We start from the raw sequence: 16191 nt of genomic DNA on the forward strand, positions 1-16191 counted from the left end.
GCTCCGAAAGACTTCCTTCAATTTCTTTGCAATTCCTCTTGATTTTGATCATCCAAAAACCTATATTACATCAAAACAAACTAAAATTAAAGCATTAAAATCAAAATTAAAGCATTGAAATCAAAATTAAAACAAGTAAAAAAAAACAAAACAAAAAGATATGGACTAGCTAGTCTTTAAAAAGACTAAGTCCATCAAAAAATTTGCTCCTGATTTAGCTTGCCCGGATCCCATATGAAGTTTGCATCCTTCAATTGAGACTTGGTTTGTATGATTTTCCCATACAAAGCTTGGAGAAAAGGTGGAGGCATGTGTTTCTTCATCAATTCTTCCTTGATGACTATCCTCTGTGGTTCTCTTTGTACATTAACCTCATAGCCATCTTTCTCTATGCTTTTCCCCTTTTTCTTTTCTTTGATTTCCTCCCTTTTTTCTTTCTCTGTTTCACTCTCTACCTTATGCTCTAGCTTGCATGTGGGCAGATCAACCTCTTTACCACTCCTCAGAGTGATCACTTCTTTGACTTCCCTCTTTTGTGAAGGTTCTCCCTCCTGAGCCTCCACTTCATGGATACTCTTAGAATTTTGATAAGGTTGAGAAGGAGAGTTTTCTTTCTCTTGCACTGTGTTGAGGTTGACAAGCCTTGAGATTGAATCTTGGAGAATATCTAACTTCTGAGATAGATCATTTTGCATTTCATCCATCCTTTTATTCAAAGTACTCTCCACTCTATCAATTCTTTGATCGACTCGAGCATTGGTGGCTTCTTGCTTTTCAATAAAATCTCCCACGACCTTGCAAAGATTCACCATAGTTTGTTCAAGGTTTGAGGCTTGCTGTGGTGCTTGAGCAGGTTGCTGATACTGAGGTGGCTGTGGTTTCCAAGAGAAATTTGGATGGTCCCTCCAATTGGAATTGTAGGTGTTGCAATCACCAAACATTTCCCTCTCCGTTGGAATGATAGGACATTCTTCCACCAAGTGCTCATAAGATAGACAAATGGCACAAGGCATAGCTTGCAATGGTGTTTGAGAGATGGCTTGCACTGGTTGCATATGGTTCATTTCTAGCTCTTCCAATCTCCTTTCCATAGCTGCAATTTCTGCCTTCATGTTTATACCATCATTCAAAATATACATCTCACCCTTAGCTTTAGGTTGAGACGTCATTCTTCCCATATCTCGAGCATTTGGTTCATCCCATCCTCTTGAGATTTCAGCCACATATCTCATGAAGTTCATGGCTTCCTCTGCTATCTCGTATTCAATATAGCACTACTAGCAACTTGTGAATTAAAAACAGAGAACACAAAAGAAAACAAACGAAAAACAATTCAAAGAAAGAAAATTAAGGTAAACTAAAAACTAAATAAAAGGTATACTAAAATATGAACAATAAAGAAATAAAAAGAGTTAGTAAAAGGAAAAGAAAAGTCACCAAACTTGTGATGAAGATCACAAGTACTCCGAAAAGGTGATATCACTGTAAAGTGGCACCATCCCCGACAACGGCACCATTTGATTCGTCCCTAGCAGCGGCAGTGGCAACGGCACCATTTGATTCGAGGTTTGATCCCCGGCAACGGCGCCATTTGATTCGTGCCCACTTGGTGTCTCAGCTGATTCGTGTCCAGCTGGTGCTCCTTGATTGAGGGAGTAATCAACAAAATTTATAACCTATTACACCATGAACTAGGGTAGCAAAGACAAAGCTACTATAGCATAGTGGCTCTAGGATCGTTCACTGGGATGGGTTTTCACTTCACAAATGATATTAATTCAAAGCTGAATTGGTGCCTTTTCATTTCAAGGTTAGCTTTAAAAGAAAACATAAAGATGCTTGAATGAAAAAGGTTTAGATTTAAACTAACCAAAAATAGTAACCGATTTTACTTACAAAGAAAAGTGTTTCTTGGAGTTCAGATCACTAGGCTCAGATTCCTCATACAAAAAGGAGAGTTCCGGTCACTTGTTTCTTTCCCTCGCATTAGAGAATTAACATATAGTTAATTCTCTAACCGGTGTTGTACAGATGCTTCCCATTAATGGGTTCAAACACTAAATCCCTCTCACTGATGCACCTTGCAATGGCTCATACCTCTCACCTAGCACTTGCCATTCAAGGTGATCTTTAACCTTGGATTACCCGTCAAAAGCTCGCAAGAGATAACTAATGGATGTCTCCTTGGAGTCCAAAAGCTTACCAAGTGTTGGCCATTCTAGAAAATCCTACCTTCAAGTCACCTCCCAGAGGCTCGCAAGGGGTAAACTAGTGCATTTCCATGGTTGGAAATCACTTGCCTTACCAAGTGTTGGCCCAGGTGATTTAAAGGCGTTTTAAGTTAACTAAAAAGATAAAAACCATTAACGGGTTACACTTTCTCTTCATTAAAAACTAAAACAACAAAACTTCCAAATTATGCATGTGAAAACTTACCCGGCTTTCCTCACTCCAAGAGACAAAAAGCTTAGCCTCTCATCTTCTGTGGAAAAATCCTCAGAGTTTGGTTGGCTAGAAAATGAAAAGAAATGAAAAATGAAAGAGAAGGAAAAACAGAGCAAGGCTCTGTATATTCTATATATTGATCGATTACATATATGATTACATGCTTCTCCGAGCATCCCCTTGTTAGTGTTTACAAGAGAGTTTATATAGGAAGGTAATTTACCCTTCCTTGGATACTTCCTAGCTAAGGAATTACATGAGTGGCTGAATACAAGGAGAAAATGGAAATTTATACAAAAATATCTTAAGAAAAGATCTAAAAGAGTCGGTGCATAAATATCGGGAAGCTCCAGGAACCATTTCGCAAGAGAAAATGAGGTCTGCGAGATTTCGCAGACATCCAAAAAGGGCCGCGAAATCACTTCGCAGCAAAAGGTTATTCTCGCACCGCTGCGAAGTTGGCTTTCATCTTGTGGTGTTTGGCTTCCATTGTGGCGTGAAACTTCAAGGGAAATCCAAAGCACTGTGCAAAAAAGCTGCGAAATTCTCGCAACAAAAGGCTGATTCCGCAACACTTTGCTGAATGCTTCCTTCAACTTAGAGTGATTGACTTGCAGTGGCTGTAACTTCTTCGTTTCAACTCCGAATTGTGCACTGTTTGAAGCATTGGAATTTTGACTTCCTGAGCTTTAAAATGGTATATAGCATGTAGAAAATGGACTTCGGGAAGTGCTTCAAAAGTGCGCAAAACGTCTACAGCTGCTGTCTTCTATTTTCTTCACTCTGTTTTTCCTCTCTCCTTGCTTCTCTCCTTGCATACTTTGAACGACTAAGGCAAAGGACTATGAGGCTCCAAAGCTTGGTTTCTTGATGAATTTGAGCTTCCAAAAGCTTTGCCATAACTTGTCCAAATAGCTCCTCCATCATTTGGCATGCTTGAATTGATTCATAAGCTGATAAAAACATGTAAACTTGCCACAAAATGGTTAAAACCAATTACTAAGGACCTTAATGAATTAATTGGGTTAAATGAATATGATTACTACTCAAAGGTGCTTAAAACCATTATAATTAGGTCTACAAAATAGCTCTTTTTGGTAGTAATCATGATCAACATACGCTACTTTGGTGCTGCCTAAACTTGTACCAGGGTTAGACAGATTTGTATGAACTAGACTCACCTTGCCTATATTCTTAGGCATCAAGTTGGGATGATTCAAGGGTCCTGGCGTGGGACCAAAAGCTTCTTGATGTGGGCATAATTGCCATTTGTAGCATGTGTTGAGCATGCTCTAGCCCAATGACAGAAAAAAAAAGGAGTTTGAAGGCACAATAGGAATCACACTGATTCTCTTAGCACTCTTATGAGATTCTAACCTGTGAGATCTGCTACTGATTTCCCCCCTCCAATTTTATCCTTTCCCCTGTCAAGTTGAGAGAACTTGCCATCAACTTGGTTAACTTCGTCCACCTAAGAACCACCATGCACGTTTTGGTGACTCTACTGTGATCGAATCATGTGTCCTAGTTGGAAATGTCACATAAACAATGTAACAGAATGATGTTCAATGTCTTGCAATCTTGTTTGCTCTAGTGTCTTTTTGCAAAACTAGGGCCAAATCTGGGATACTTTCCTAAGCTTACAACAATTTTAATAGGGTTGTTTGACAAGTACTCCCACACCTTCCATGGTCCTAGTCCTACTGTGAAGTAGGCAGGTCTAACCCATTCAGGCCCCCTTCTGGCGCCTGCACCACTCAAAGGCTATCTTGCCATTCCAAGGTAGAGTCCAATTCAAGAAGAGCTAGACAGATCCACACGACCATTTTCCCTGGAGCTTGGCCTTGTATATACCCGCTTTTGTTTTCTTCAAGAAGTAATTAAGATTACACGGAGCACATATTTATCTGTTTTAGCACAAAGGATATATTTCATAAGGTACCAACTTCCTACAGGAGTTTCTCTGAGTTCCTTGCAGACTGTGCATATATATATATATGTGTGTTTGTGTATGTGTGGTACTTGACTCTTGACCCTAATCCTAGGGTTGATTGGGTCATAGGATGGCATGCTTACACTCTTCCATAAATAAAAAAAAAGTTCAATATTATGTGCTCGTCGACTTATATTACTCAAAGTTAAGGAAGCTGGAGTCAATGTTGAAAACATGGTTACGCATATCTACACTTGTGTGGATGGTTGACTGCATGTTGCAACTGAATTCCCAAGGATATTGTACTAGGCCTCTGTGTAACTGAGAGGCTATCTTAGCAAAGTTACACCTGGAAAATTTCCCTATAGCTTTGTTTTCCTGATTTTATGAGGCTATTGTTACACCTGCAGGGGCATAGGTCCGTTCTAGTAGCTGTCACGGAGGGACCTTGGAAATCATGTGAAGTATAAACATGCTTCAAGAGGCTAGAGAGTATAAATTATTGCCATTTCCCCTAGTGAACTGGATGAACTATGAAATGGCTAATATACTAGATCAGAGGGACCTGGTTGTGAGCATGATATTGCCAGCTGTGCCCCTACGGTCAATCACAGAAGATAAGATTCACACAAGTACTATTGCTTCCATCAGATGGTCAAACATCCAACCAAGTGTTATTGATCAATGTGAACTCTCCTGAATGAAGACCAAGAATGGCCAGTTGAACATGATGAATAGAAGTGGATCAATTAGGACCCTAACCATGGTAAAATTTTTCAGTAATTACTTTCTGGGTGGCTTAAGAGCTTAGGCATTGTAAAGGGATATTTAGTGGTGACTTGTCCATAATTTACAAAGATTTCTCCACTTGGGGCTGTTAGTTGGAAGCTGACCTGTTACCTTAACTTTATACTGTTTAGAGCACTGGTTGTTGAGGCCTTTAAGGCTAAGGGATACTTGCGCATTGATCCCGATGTATGGGTGAAAATTGAACCAAGATGGGTAGGAGTGAGAGTTAAAATTCTTTGGCTGGCAACCTTGAAAAGTTTGATGGTAGAGGGACATTCGTCAAGATTACTGTAGCATCACTATGGATTCTTATTTGTTGCATTAAGGGCTTAAAGCAGGATGACCTTGTCCTGTATGCTAGGTGATGACAAACTAGAGCGGGAGGGGAAATGTTTTGACAAGGATCTAATTCTAGTAGGATCTTTGCTTAATACATCAAAGTGCCTTTGGTGCTCTAAGGTGTTGGTGGTGTTTTTTATTTATTTTTTATAATTTTTGTTGAAAGCAATTTACTTTTAAATTTCAGATGGTTTTTTTTTTTACATTTTTTTTTAAACTTGTTACTTATTTCTTAATTTTTTTAACTAAATAGAAAAAACCAAAATATTTGGTTTTTTCCGAAAGCAACGATTGTCTCTTTGTTGGTTATCACACTCGTCACTAATTGTATCTTTGTCTTGATTGGACCTTTAATAGAGTTTACATCACTTATCATGTTATCTTTGATGAATCTTGTTTTCCTATGGTTGTAGGCACTCTCCCTAATGTTTCGACTCATCTCCTCTCCTTACTTTTCCACTTTCTTTTATTCTTATGCCCTTTTCTTCTCCTTCTCATTCTTCTTCAGTTTCCTTATTCCATCCCCCATTCAACCCGTGGTTTTAGACTCTAGGATGCATCTATTAGCTCCAACTATTAATACTCATCCTATGCTTATCTGTGCCAAAGCTAGTGTTTTTAAACATAAGACTTATCAAGCTAATGCTTCCATTGAGTTGTCTACTTTTCAGCTATCTATCAAGGATCTTCATTAGCAAAAAGCTATGGAAACTGATTATGATGCCTTGATGAAGAATGATGCCTAGACACTAGTTCCTTTACCTTTGAAAATCAATATTCTTGGTTTCAAGTGGGTTTATAAGTCCAAGTATAATTGTGATGGCAATGTTTAAGTCATGCTTGATTGCCAAGGGATTTCATCAAACACATGGCATTGACTACTTTTAGTCCAATGGTAGTCAAAGTGGCTACTATTTGAATTGTTCTCATGATTACTCTCTCATTTGGTTGGATGCATGGTTTGCTTAGTTGGATATGCATAATACTTTTTAAAATGGTGATTTAAATGAGCAAGTATTTGTATTCCAACCACAAGGATTTTTTTCATCCTAATATTCTGACTAAGTTTGCAAGCTTAACAAGACTCTTTATGACCATCTCACGTAGGCTTCTCATGCTTGGTTGTCTAAATTAAGATTAACATTAGGCAACTGGGGTTTTAGATGCTTAAGGGATGATAATTTAATGTTTGTTTATTATTAGCCTCTTATCTTATCATTATCCTGGTCTATGTTAACAACGTATTAGTTGTTGGTAGTAGCTCTACTCAAGTCTCTCAATTTATTGCTTTCCTTAATGCTTCCTTTCCCTATATGATCTTGGTGTTCTCAATTATTTTTTTGGTGTTGAGGTCACTCATACATTTGAAGCCCTTCTTCTTAGTCAACACAAGTACATTACGAACTTGCTTACTTGCACAAAGATTCTTACTTGTAAACTTGCTGCTACTCCTACTCATGTGGGTCCAACCTTGCCTTAATCTGATGGGGAGACATTTCCTAATGCCCCTTCACAACATTGTTGTTGCTTTACAATATGTCACCATTACTCAACCAAACCTATCTTTTGTTGTTAATAAGTTTGCCAGTTCATGTCTTAGCCTACTTTTGCCCTTTGGTTAGTTGTGAAACACATTTTGCGATATTTAATAGGATTTTTTTTATTAGTATTCTTTTACAAATGGTTGATTCTCTTCATCTTCAAGCTTATTCGGATGCAATGCCTCTTGTCTCAATACAAGAAAAGCCCTAATGGTTATTGTGTCTTCCTTAGGCTGAATTTGGTTTTTAGTTCTCTACTAGGTAATGGGTTATTTCAAGGAGTAGTGTTAAATTATAATATTGTGGCATAGTTATTGCAATTGCTGAGCTGACTTGAATCTAATCTATGCTTTAGGAATTATTTATAGCATAGGTTACCCCTCCATTTTTGTGGTGTGATAATCAGAGTACTACTCATTTTACTACAAATCCTTTCTCTCATGCTTGCTCTAGATATATTGAACTTAATCTCCATTTCATTTGTGGCAAAATGTTATATAATGATCTTGTTATTGAATATATTCCCTTTATTGATCAACTTGTTGATGTGCTTACAAAGCATTTTCCAAGAACATTGATGTTGACCTTTTGTAGTAAGCGTTATGTTGTTCCCAAATTGATTAGCTCTTGCGAGGGGATGATAAATAGTAGATTGCCACCTCAACTCAACTTCTAGAATAATTTATTAGTTGTAGCAACTATTTTTTATGGATGCATATTAGGTACCTTTGTTTTGTTCATCTGGTGAATTACATAGGAAAAACTGATATAAATATTTGACATCACAAGCTCATGAGTAGGGCAGTTTTTTAGTTTATTCTTTAGAATTTTCAATTCACGTCCAAAGCTTATAAATAACAAATTGTTGAAACATTTTTTTCCCTCAAAACCTAAAAATCACAAAATTTTGAAATATTGGACTGACTTTTTTTTTCCCTTAACACTTTCATATTTGATTTCATAATTTCAGCAATAAAAAGGAACCGATTGCTTACATTATTGATTTTGAAATGTTTGTATTTTATTTTGGTTTATTAAATTACAATTAAATTGCTTGGTTTATGAAACAATTCCAATAAATTCTAAATTCATCCCAACATAGAAAAAAAAAAAGAAGAAATATTTTGACTAGAGTTAATTATGCTGATTTGAGATTAGGGATGATTTTATATGAATTTATTGCATTTTCAAGATGTTTTGCAGGCAAATGGTAGTAAATTTTATACTCGAAGCACATTATCACTATATACTTAGGTATCCATGTAAATAAAGCAATATCTTAGTGAGGGCTTCCAAGCTCCACACTAAATATTATTATCATGGAAAAGATGATGTAAGGATGGTAATTCTTCATAAAATCAACCAATAAATAGGATTCCAAAATGAGATGAAACTAGTGAGTTTCAATTGATGTCAATCATATTCTAGGTTTACGATAAAATTGCCAACCTAAATTCATATGCTTAGAAGGTTATGTCATTTTTGGGATTTGGACTATAGGTCGGTATTGTTGGAAGTTATTAACATATTTGGTTACTATATTTAAATTATATATTTAGTTACTATATATCTATTTATTTAGTTACAATATCTCTTATTTATTTAATATATTAGATTATTTAGTCTTTTTAAAAGATTGTTATAAGGCTAGCAATTTAATCATTTTTAATTACTTCATTTCAATAAAAAACCAAACATTTTTATTTAACAACTAATACTTTTAAAAAAAAAATTGATTGCCACAAATTATATAAATACTTATTAAAATAACTATTAAGTTAAATTATAAGAACACCCTTATGCTAGTAATAATTAATTATGCTTTGATTATTCTTTATATATATATATATATATATATATATATATATATTATGCCCGTGGCTATTATTAATAGCCTTCAATAGTCCTTAATAAATAGTTAAAATGTCAAAATGTTTAAACACAAAACAACTCGTTTTTTTTTTGTTTCTTGTGTTTTATTGTTTTGATAATCAATCTATATTACCTTGTGTTTTATTCCTATTTTCATCATTTTGCAAATTCTGTTTTTAAAAAATGTATAATTGAGTCACCATTATTCATGGGTTTGTGGTAGATTATCATATCCCCTCAAAGTATTAAGGAATCCATTAAGGAGCACAAAAGTTTTATGTCATGGATGTGAGGTTAAAGTGTAGGTATTATAGTGTAAATCTCAAGGAGTAGCCGCTATTGGATAAATCTGGATATATAATTCTTAATATCAAGTGGATTATAGTTCTATAGTCTCTAGACTTGAGAGAATTTTGACATTTGAAAAAGTCTTTGAGAGACCTTGTGGGTAGTTTTTTTTACGAATATCTTGTGTTTCCATGTATGATTAGAATTCTTGAAGTTAATCAATAATTATCATTCTAGTTAAAGAATTCATAAAAAAAAAAAATCTAAAAATTTATAATTTTTAGGCTAATGTCCAAGGATTACCTATTCAACCTCCTTGGTAATTTCATGGTATAAGATTTTAAATTTTGATTTCAAATTTGATTTAACTAATTCTCAAAAATATAAAACAATCATGATAATTTTTTAATAAGTTTATATATATATATATATATATATATATATATATTGTATAGTACTTAAATATAAAGAAATTTATAAATACAAAAAAATTATCCATATATTAATGTTTTTATATCTGTGAATACATCCAAACTAGATAAATCATCATTTTAATATTAAATATGTTTTCAAGTTTTGTAAATATTATCAAATATCAGAAATGTTATCAAACATATATTGTTTCCTTTAGAAAAATAACTTCAATAAGTGCATTATTGCTTATTTTATCATTTCTTATAATGTTTCTCAATATTTATATAAGTTTTGATAAATACCCAATATTTCTATAAAGTATTCAGTAGTAATGTGTATTGGCTTTGGTATAGACAAGTTCAAGAGTATGCCTTTAATATTTGAAGAGCAAAATACATACAAGTAATATTTGTAACCTAAACAAAAATGATATTATTGAAGCTTATATATTCTAAATATCATTCAAGTTTAAAAGTAGGCTCATTTGCAGTTTGCTCTTACCATTTTTCTTGTTAATGCACGACTTACAACATCAGGATAGCACAATCTACTCCATTTTCCAAGTTCTTCAGGAAATTCTTGTCCAACAATGTCTTGCCCCATTTGTTGTAACAAATCATGCATCCATATCTTGTTGTCTACAATACTTATGAGGCACTTATCACCAAGGACTCGTATTCCACTCTCTGCATAGAAGTTACAAGCCTCTAGGATTCTAGTAACAGAATCTTTATCCTCTCCATTAAAGAAGCAAGCAACATCTAGGAATATCTGTTGTTGTGTGCAATCTAATTCATCATAACTTCTCTTAAGCACACATTGAATTTCTTGGTTAGGTTCCCGTTCTAGTTTATGCAATTCACTTTCCCATTGACGTACTATCTTGCCATATAGGAAACAACCCAAAACTTTAAGACCTAATGGCAAACCATTAACATAATGTACCTGTGGACCCGCATTTTTCACGTGCGCCCCCACTCGATTGGTGAGACTCGCTTTTGGTGAAAAATTAATTTTTGGAAAAGTCGGAGTCGCCACTTATTTTATTTTATTTTTGAAAGGGAAAATAAAACAAGAAATAAAACCCTAAAAAAGTGACTCCATAATTTTGGAAAAGCATGTCTTCGAAAACCCGAGTCTAGGTCCGGGGATCAGATTACTTATTGGGAAGATACCTTTAGGAGGTAGCACCCCTCTAAGCCCTAAAGAGGTCTCTACTAACAAAGTTAAGGGAAGTGTGGCAATTAATCAGCTATTTATGGATATCTAAGTATGCTAGGTGGTTCCAAAAAATAGCATGCCAAACAAGATCAAATCATAATAAAGGAAGGTTAGGATGCGTACCCGGACCGCTTCTCAAGCGCTATCATAAAACATCGATGGTTAATTTAAACAATATATCATCCGGCATGTATTTTATTAGAAATAATCAAACAATGAAACATGTATATCAGAACACTCAAGCATTATTAGACATAAGCATTATTTCACAATGACAAGCATATTCACAAAATTCAGAAAGTAGGTGATAGAGGACATACCTGGATAGCATAGATAATTTGTAACGTGCTTCCTCAAGTTGTAAGGGGTTTGATAATAAATAATAAAATATAGAAATCCTAGCATGCTCGTTATCTAATTAGCATAGCAAAAGTGATCAAAGTATACAAAATAATCAATTATCACATACATCTTGTATATAATTCCTAAAAAAAATAGATAGACATGATTTCAACAAGCGTCAAATGTGGCAACAAAAATAAATCTTGAAAAGATTTTCTTATGTAGGGGTTTCACCAATTCCCCAATCGATATACACGAATTTAGCTTAGAATTATCCCATTTATTTGGGACCACAAGCTTTGATTCGTGTTTTATTCAAAACTATATGTGTGTTGTGTGGCCACTTCCTTCCTATTTTTGTTTTCCTTGATAAATTATCCGCCTTGTCATCTCTAAGCAACACATGGCACCCAGAGTGCTCCTTCTCAAGCAGTTGGTTGGCAAATACCGACAGCAACTCATTCTGGACTTTCTCAAGTAGCTTTGGTTCACTTCTATCCTCGGCAGAATATGAAGTTTTTAATCTTGAATTGACTGCTACTGTGGGGGCTTCAGGCTGATCCTTCAACCCAGAATTAGATGATGAGTCCACTAAATTCTCACTATTTGTCACAACAACATCATTGGCAGAGTTAAAATCATCAACTTGATCCTGTTTCTTCAACTCCTCATAACTATCAACAATCTCCTGTACTGCACGAACAAAATCAGCACCTTTTCCTTGACGTTTGGTAAGAAGAGATTCTTTTTTCTCTTCTGTATCAGAATCTTCGTCATCGAAGAACCAATCTTCATCCTCATTCCAAGGGTCTGCTCCAAAATTAAGGCTTTAGGATTTAATATCTTCTGGTACTTCAAACCGGACAGCCCCATCTTTAACAGTAGCAAGCTCTCTCAATAATTTCCTCATGCAAAACAGAATAAAATTAAATTGAAAATAAAAATAAAAATAAAAATAAAATAAAAATTAGAAGAAAAGAGAATAAACTAATGGAAATCATGAGATTGGTAATAAAATAAAATATGATTTAAAAGAAAAGAAAGAGAACAATAAGAGACTAGATTATATATCCATCATTCAATAAGGGGGCTATATGCACATTTTGGAGTCTAAACAATTCAAGCAATTTCCTATTAGATAAGTGAATAAATAAAATAAAAATAAAAATAAAAATTGTAATAGTAATAATAATGACAATGATAATAATAAACAAATAAAGAGTAAAAAATGAAAATGAATAAACAAAATAAATATAATTATCGAATACATGCAATAATAATAATAATAATAATAATAATAATAAAAGTTATCTATATATATATATATAAAAGTTAAGCCCGATGAAGTGTTTAAACGGCCGTACATGGGTGCCTAATGAACTAAGTGTCCTAAAGTGGACCTAGGGTGCCTAAGTGGACCTAGGGTGCCTAAATGGGCCTAGAGTGCCTAAGTGGGCCTAGGGTGCCTAAATGGGCCTAGGGTGCCTAAATGGGCAACCCTAAAAGCTATCCTAAAAATGAACGAAAAGCCTAAGTCTAAAATAGGGCTGTCAAGGGTCACAATAAGGGGTCAGATAATCCCTCGACCAAAATCTCCGAGGTGGCTCAAAAAAAGGTAAGTAGTATGAGTAGCAATGGGCCACCAAGGAACTATTGTGGAACACTGAAAACGAATTTAAAGACATGTGCTAAAGGGACAAAATTGAGGGTCTACAGTACCACAAAATTTGAAAGTGTTTCATAATCTTCCTTGGGGTGGTTCTGTTTAAGCGCATTCCAACAAAAGAGTTCAACAACTTCCTTGTGATCTAATTTCTTAGCCTCATATAATGTATCCACTTCATGCACCTCTAGCAAATGCTTATCTTTAGTTGTTACAATAATTCTACTACCTGGACCAAACCAATTATGATCACCAGCTGAGGCTTCCAATTGGTTCAAATCATCAACATCATCAAGCACAAGAAGAACCTTTTTAAAGCAAAGCCTGTCTTTTATCATATAGATCCCTTCATCAATAGTGCTTATAAGTTCTTCCTTCTTGGCAAGATATCATGAAGGAGTTGCTTTTGTAAATGAAGTAGACCCTGACTTTTCGAATCCTCTCTAACATTTGCAATAAAGGTAGTAATCATGAATTGAGCAGCAATTCGATTATATAAAACTTTGGCAATGGTTGTCTTACCAATTCCTCCAAGTCCATAGATCCCAACCATGCGAACATCATTTGATATTGAATCCATCATCCATGGAAAAATTTCTTCCATTTCTTCCAAATGATAATCCATCGCAATGAGGTTCTTGTCAACATGTAAGAGTTTATGACTAAATCTCATCAAAATAACACGAGTAATATCTTCAATATAATCCGCCTCAGGCCTGCCACCAGCAAGGCATATACATGGATGAGCCAATAGAGTAACAAATAGTAGAAAACATGAACTAAAATTGATTATGCTTAGTTTCATTTATAAACCTAACTTATGGTCAAATAGAATGCATTAGGGGTGAAAGAATGAATACATTATATCTCATACTTAAGTGTTTTCATTATGTTGAGTATACATTACAACAAAGATCAATAAGTTGAAAGCATGAAATCTATTTAGCTAGCATGAACTACATGATCGACAATCCTTAGACAATCAGAGATATTATACTTAGATGATCTTTAGCCATTTTTTCAAGCACCCCATTAGAGCATCGTAGAAAAAGGGCTTTTAAATATAGTCCTTTAATGATCTCTGATAACCTCTATCCATACCGGAAGAGCACTCACGTCCCTTTCTAGATGATGTCAGCCTTTATTTGATACTTTACACACTTCCTTTTATAAGCTTCTTTTTCATTAGTCCTATCAATTAATGGTATTTTTATGTATCATAAAACACTAAAAAAATAAAAATAAATAAAGAAGAGAAGCTTGTGCATACCAATATATTAACCCTTTAAAGAAATGCAAAGAAATAGGAAACCAATTAAATATTAATGCAAGGACAAGAAGATGTAATATTGTTTTAAATTCGGACCAACTAATTTTAGTCAAAGAAAAATATATCTTTAGAAAAAAAAAACAATTTTGAAAAATAAATAAATCATTTGTTAAATATTCACTTATATTGTGTATGATATCTTAAGAAAGAAATAAATGATGAAGAAAAAAGAGATGATTTTACTGAAAATCAACTTATTCCATGTCATATTGATTACAACGAAATCCTGCTTCAGACAATTATCTGTGATTATCAAATCAATAAAAGTAATGTATCTTAATCACACATGCAATTCAAAATAAAACATCATCATTTTCATATACAACCAAAACAATCGCCATTTCCCATAACAAAATGAAAAACAGGAAACAAAAGCCCACCCAAAAAAATCATATGTCAATGAGACACCTTATTGAAATCTACAGTTTTGCATGTGTGAACAAATTTAAAAAGGGGTTCCTTTTTGGCATTTCAAGGATAAGGATTAAGTTTGAAAGACTTGGTTTTGAACAAAAACAAAGTAGATGACATTTTAAAAGTATCATACTTTAAAGTCTCATCAAGAAACTTTGGCCTTCTATCTTGAGTCTCATCTGCATGACTTTGAGTCTTGAGACCTTTTATATGCAACTTATATTTTGAAAGAGTAACGCTATATCATTAAAAAAAAAAAAGTAAAGGAAAAAGAAAAAAAGAAAGAAAGAAAGAAAGAAAGAAGAAGAAGAAAAAACTCCTCCAAATTGGCTCTCTATTGAGAAAAACATCATGTTTGCCCCTTACATTTCAAATAGTCACAGGGCCTATGAGAACTAATTCAGGGAAATAATTTAGAAAATCTATGATTTCTCTATTTTAATTGATGAAGCAGATTTTAACACTGTATATGGGCCATGAACCTGGGTAATCTGTTAATAACCAGAATGAAGCCTTGAATCAAATAATGAATAATAAAGTAGACATGCAGTTAACCAACGCTTAGCTTGAACATTAGCATTCCCATTCAAGGGGGCACATCATATTTTGATTTTTTAGGAAAGATACATATGTCGAATATATCGTTCAATAGATTTATGTTTTGTCATTATTTATGTAAAAAAATAAAGGATACTCGCAAAAGATTGCATGGAACAAGCTATATTTACCCATTATGTACATGTCATCTAGAAAGATTGCCCACTTCTCTCAAAGCTGCTCTCCACCTCTGTGTCTTGTGGCCAAAAATGTTTCTTGATTCATGTTGGGCTAATGCTTCTCCATACCACCCTTCCTCCTTTCGCACATCGGAAGGATCCACATGATAGAAAACTGGAAGAATTACTTTTCCATTTTGGTTCCTGTACTCCATGATCTTCACCAATTCGTCCAAAAACCATCCGGAGTGGGCAAAGTATTTTGAGAGAACCACAAGGATGCACCTTGACTTCTCAATAGCTTTAAAAAGAGCTGATGCAACCTCTTCTCCCCTGATCTCATCCAATCTAAAGGTACGAATCCCTTTCTGATACAAAGCTGCATAGAGATGATCTGTGAAATTGTATCTGGTATCTTCACCCTTAAAGCTCAAGAAAACTTCATAATCCCATGAACCAGTAGAAGTACAAGTAGAAGATGCCCTTCGTCGATCCATCCCAACAAAGTTCTTCTCAACATGTAAGAATTCCCGATTTAAACTCTTCCAAACAGTGGAAGTAATCTCCTCAATAACATGAGCCTCAGTCCTGTAAGTGGTAAAGCATGACACAAGTGGTGAGTCAATAGTTACAAACACCAGCAAACATGAAGAACACTGGATTATATATGCTTTTAGCTTTATTTAGAAAACCAGAATTATGGGCAAATAGAATACAGTGAAGGAATTGTTATATTTATATAAATATATATATATTGTTGGTTAAAAATAAAGTGTAAGAAGAGTTACACTTTTGAAAAATAACTTTTGAAAATAAAGTGTAAGAAGGGTTACACTTTTAATGTGTGAATTAAACACATGATTAAGTTTTGAATTGTTAGAAAA

General features: G+C 34.3%; 1 protein-coding gene across 1 annotated transcript; it reads right to left on the reverse strand.

Annotated features, from left to right (window-relative positions):
• Positions 1 to 10101: 10101 nt before the first annotated feature.
• LOC132253147 (disease resistance protein RUN1-like) lies at positions 10102 to 15804 on the reverse strand. The gene is made up of 4 exons (XM_059734559.1): positions 15437 to 15804; positions 13370 to 13563; positions 11567 to 11994; positions 10102 to 10392 (listed from the first exon to the last, which is right to left on the reverse strand). Exons 1-4 carry the CDS (start codon positions 15802 to 15804, stop codon positions 10102 to 10104), a joined length of 1281 nt encoding a protein of 426 aa, XP_059590542.1.
• Positions 15805 to 16191: the final 387 nt, after the last annotated feature.

Source organism: Vitis vinifera, chromosome 18 (genome assembly GCF_030704535.1).
Source record: "Vitis vinifera cultivar Pinot Noir 40024 chromosome 18, ASM3070453v1".
Taxonomy (NCBI): Eukaryota; Viridiplantae; Streptophyta; class Magnoliopsida; order Vitales; family Vitaceae; genus Vitis; species Vitis vinifera.

Coding starts and splice junctions, on each gene's coding strand:
- LOC132253147 (XM_059734559.1), bottom strand. CDS start 15,804: ATGGATCGACGAAGGGCATCTTCTACTTGTACTTCTACTGGTTCATGG. Junction 11,995..13,369: donor CTATGGACTTGGAGGAATTG/GTAAGACAACCA, acceptor ATTTTGGAGCAG/ACCCTTGGAATGAGGATGAA. Junction 10,393..11,566: donor TGTTGCTTAGAGATGACAAG/GCGGATAATTTA, acceptor ACACAACAACAG/ATATTCCTAGATGTTGCTTG.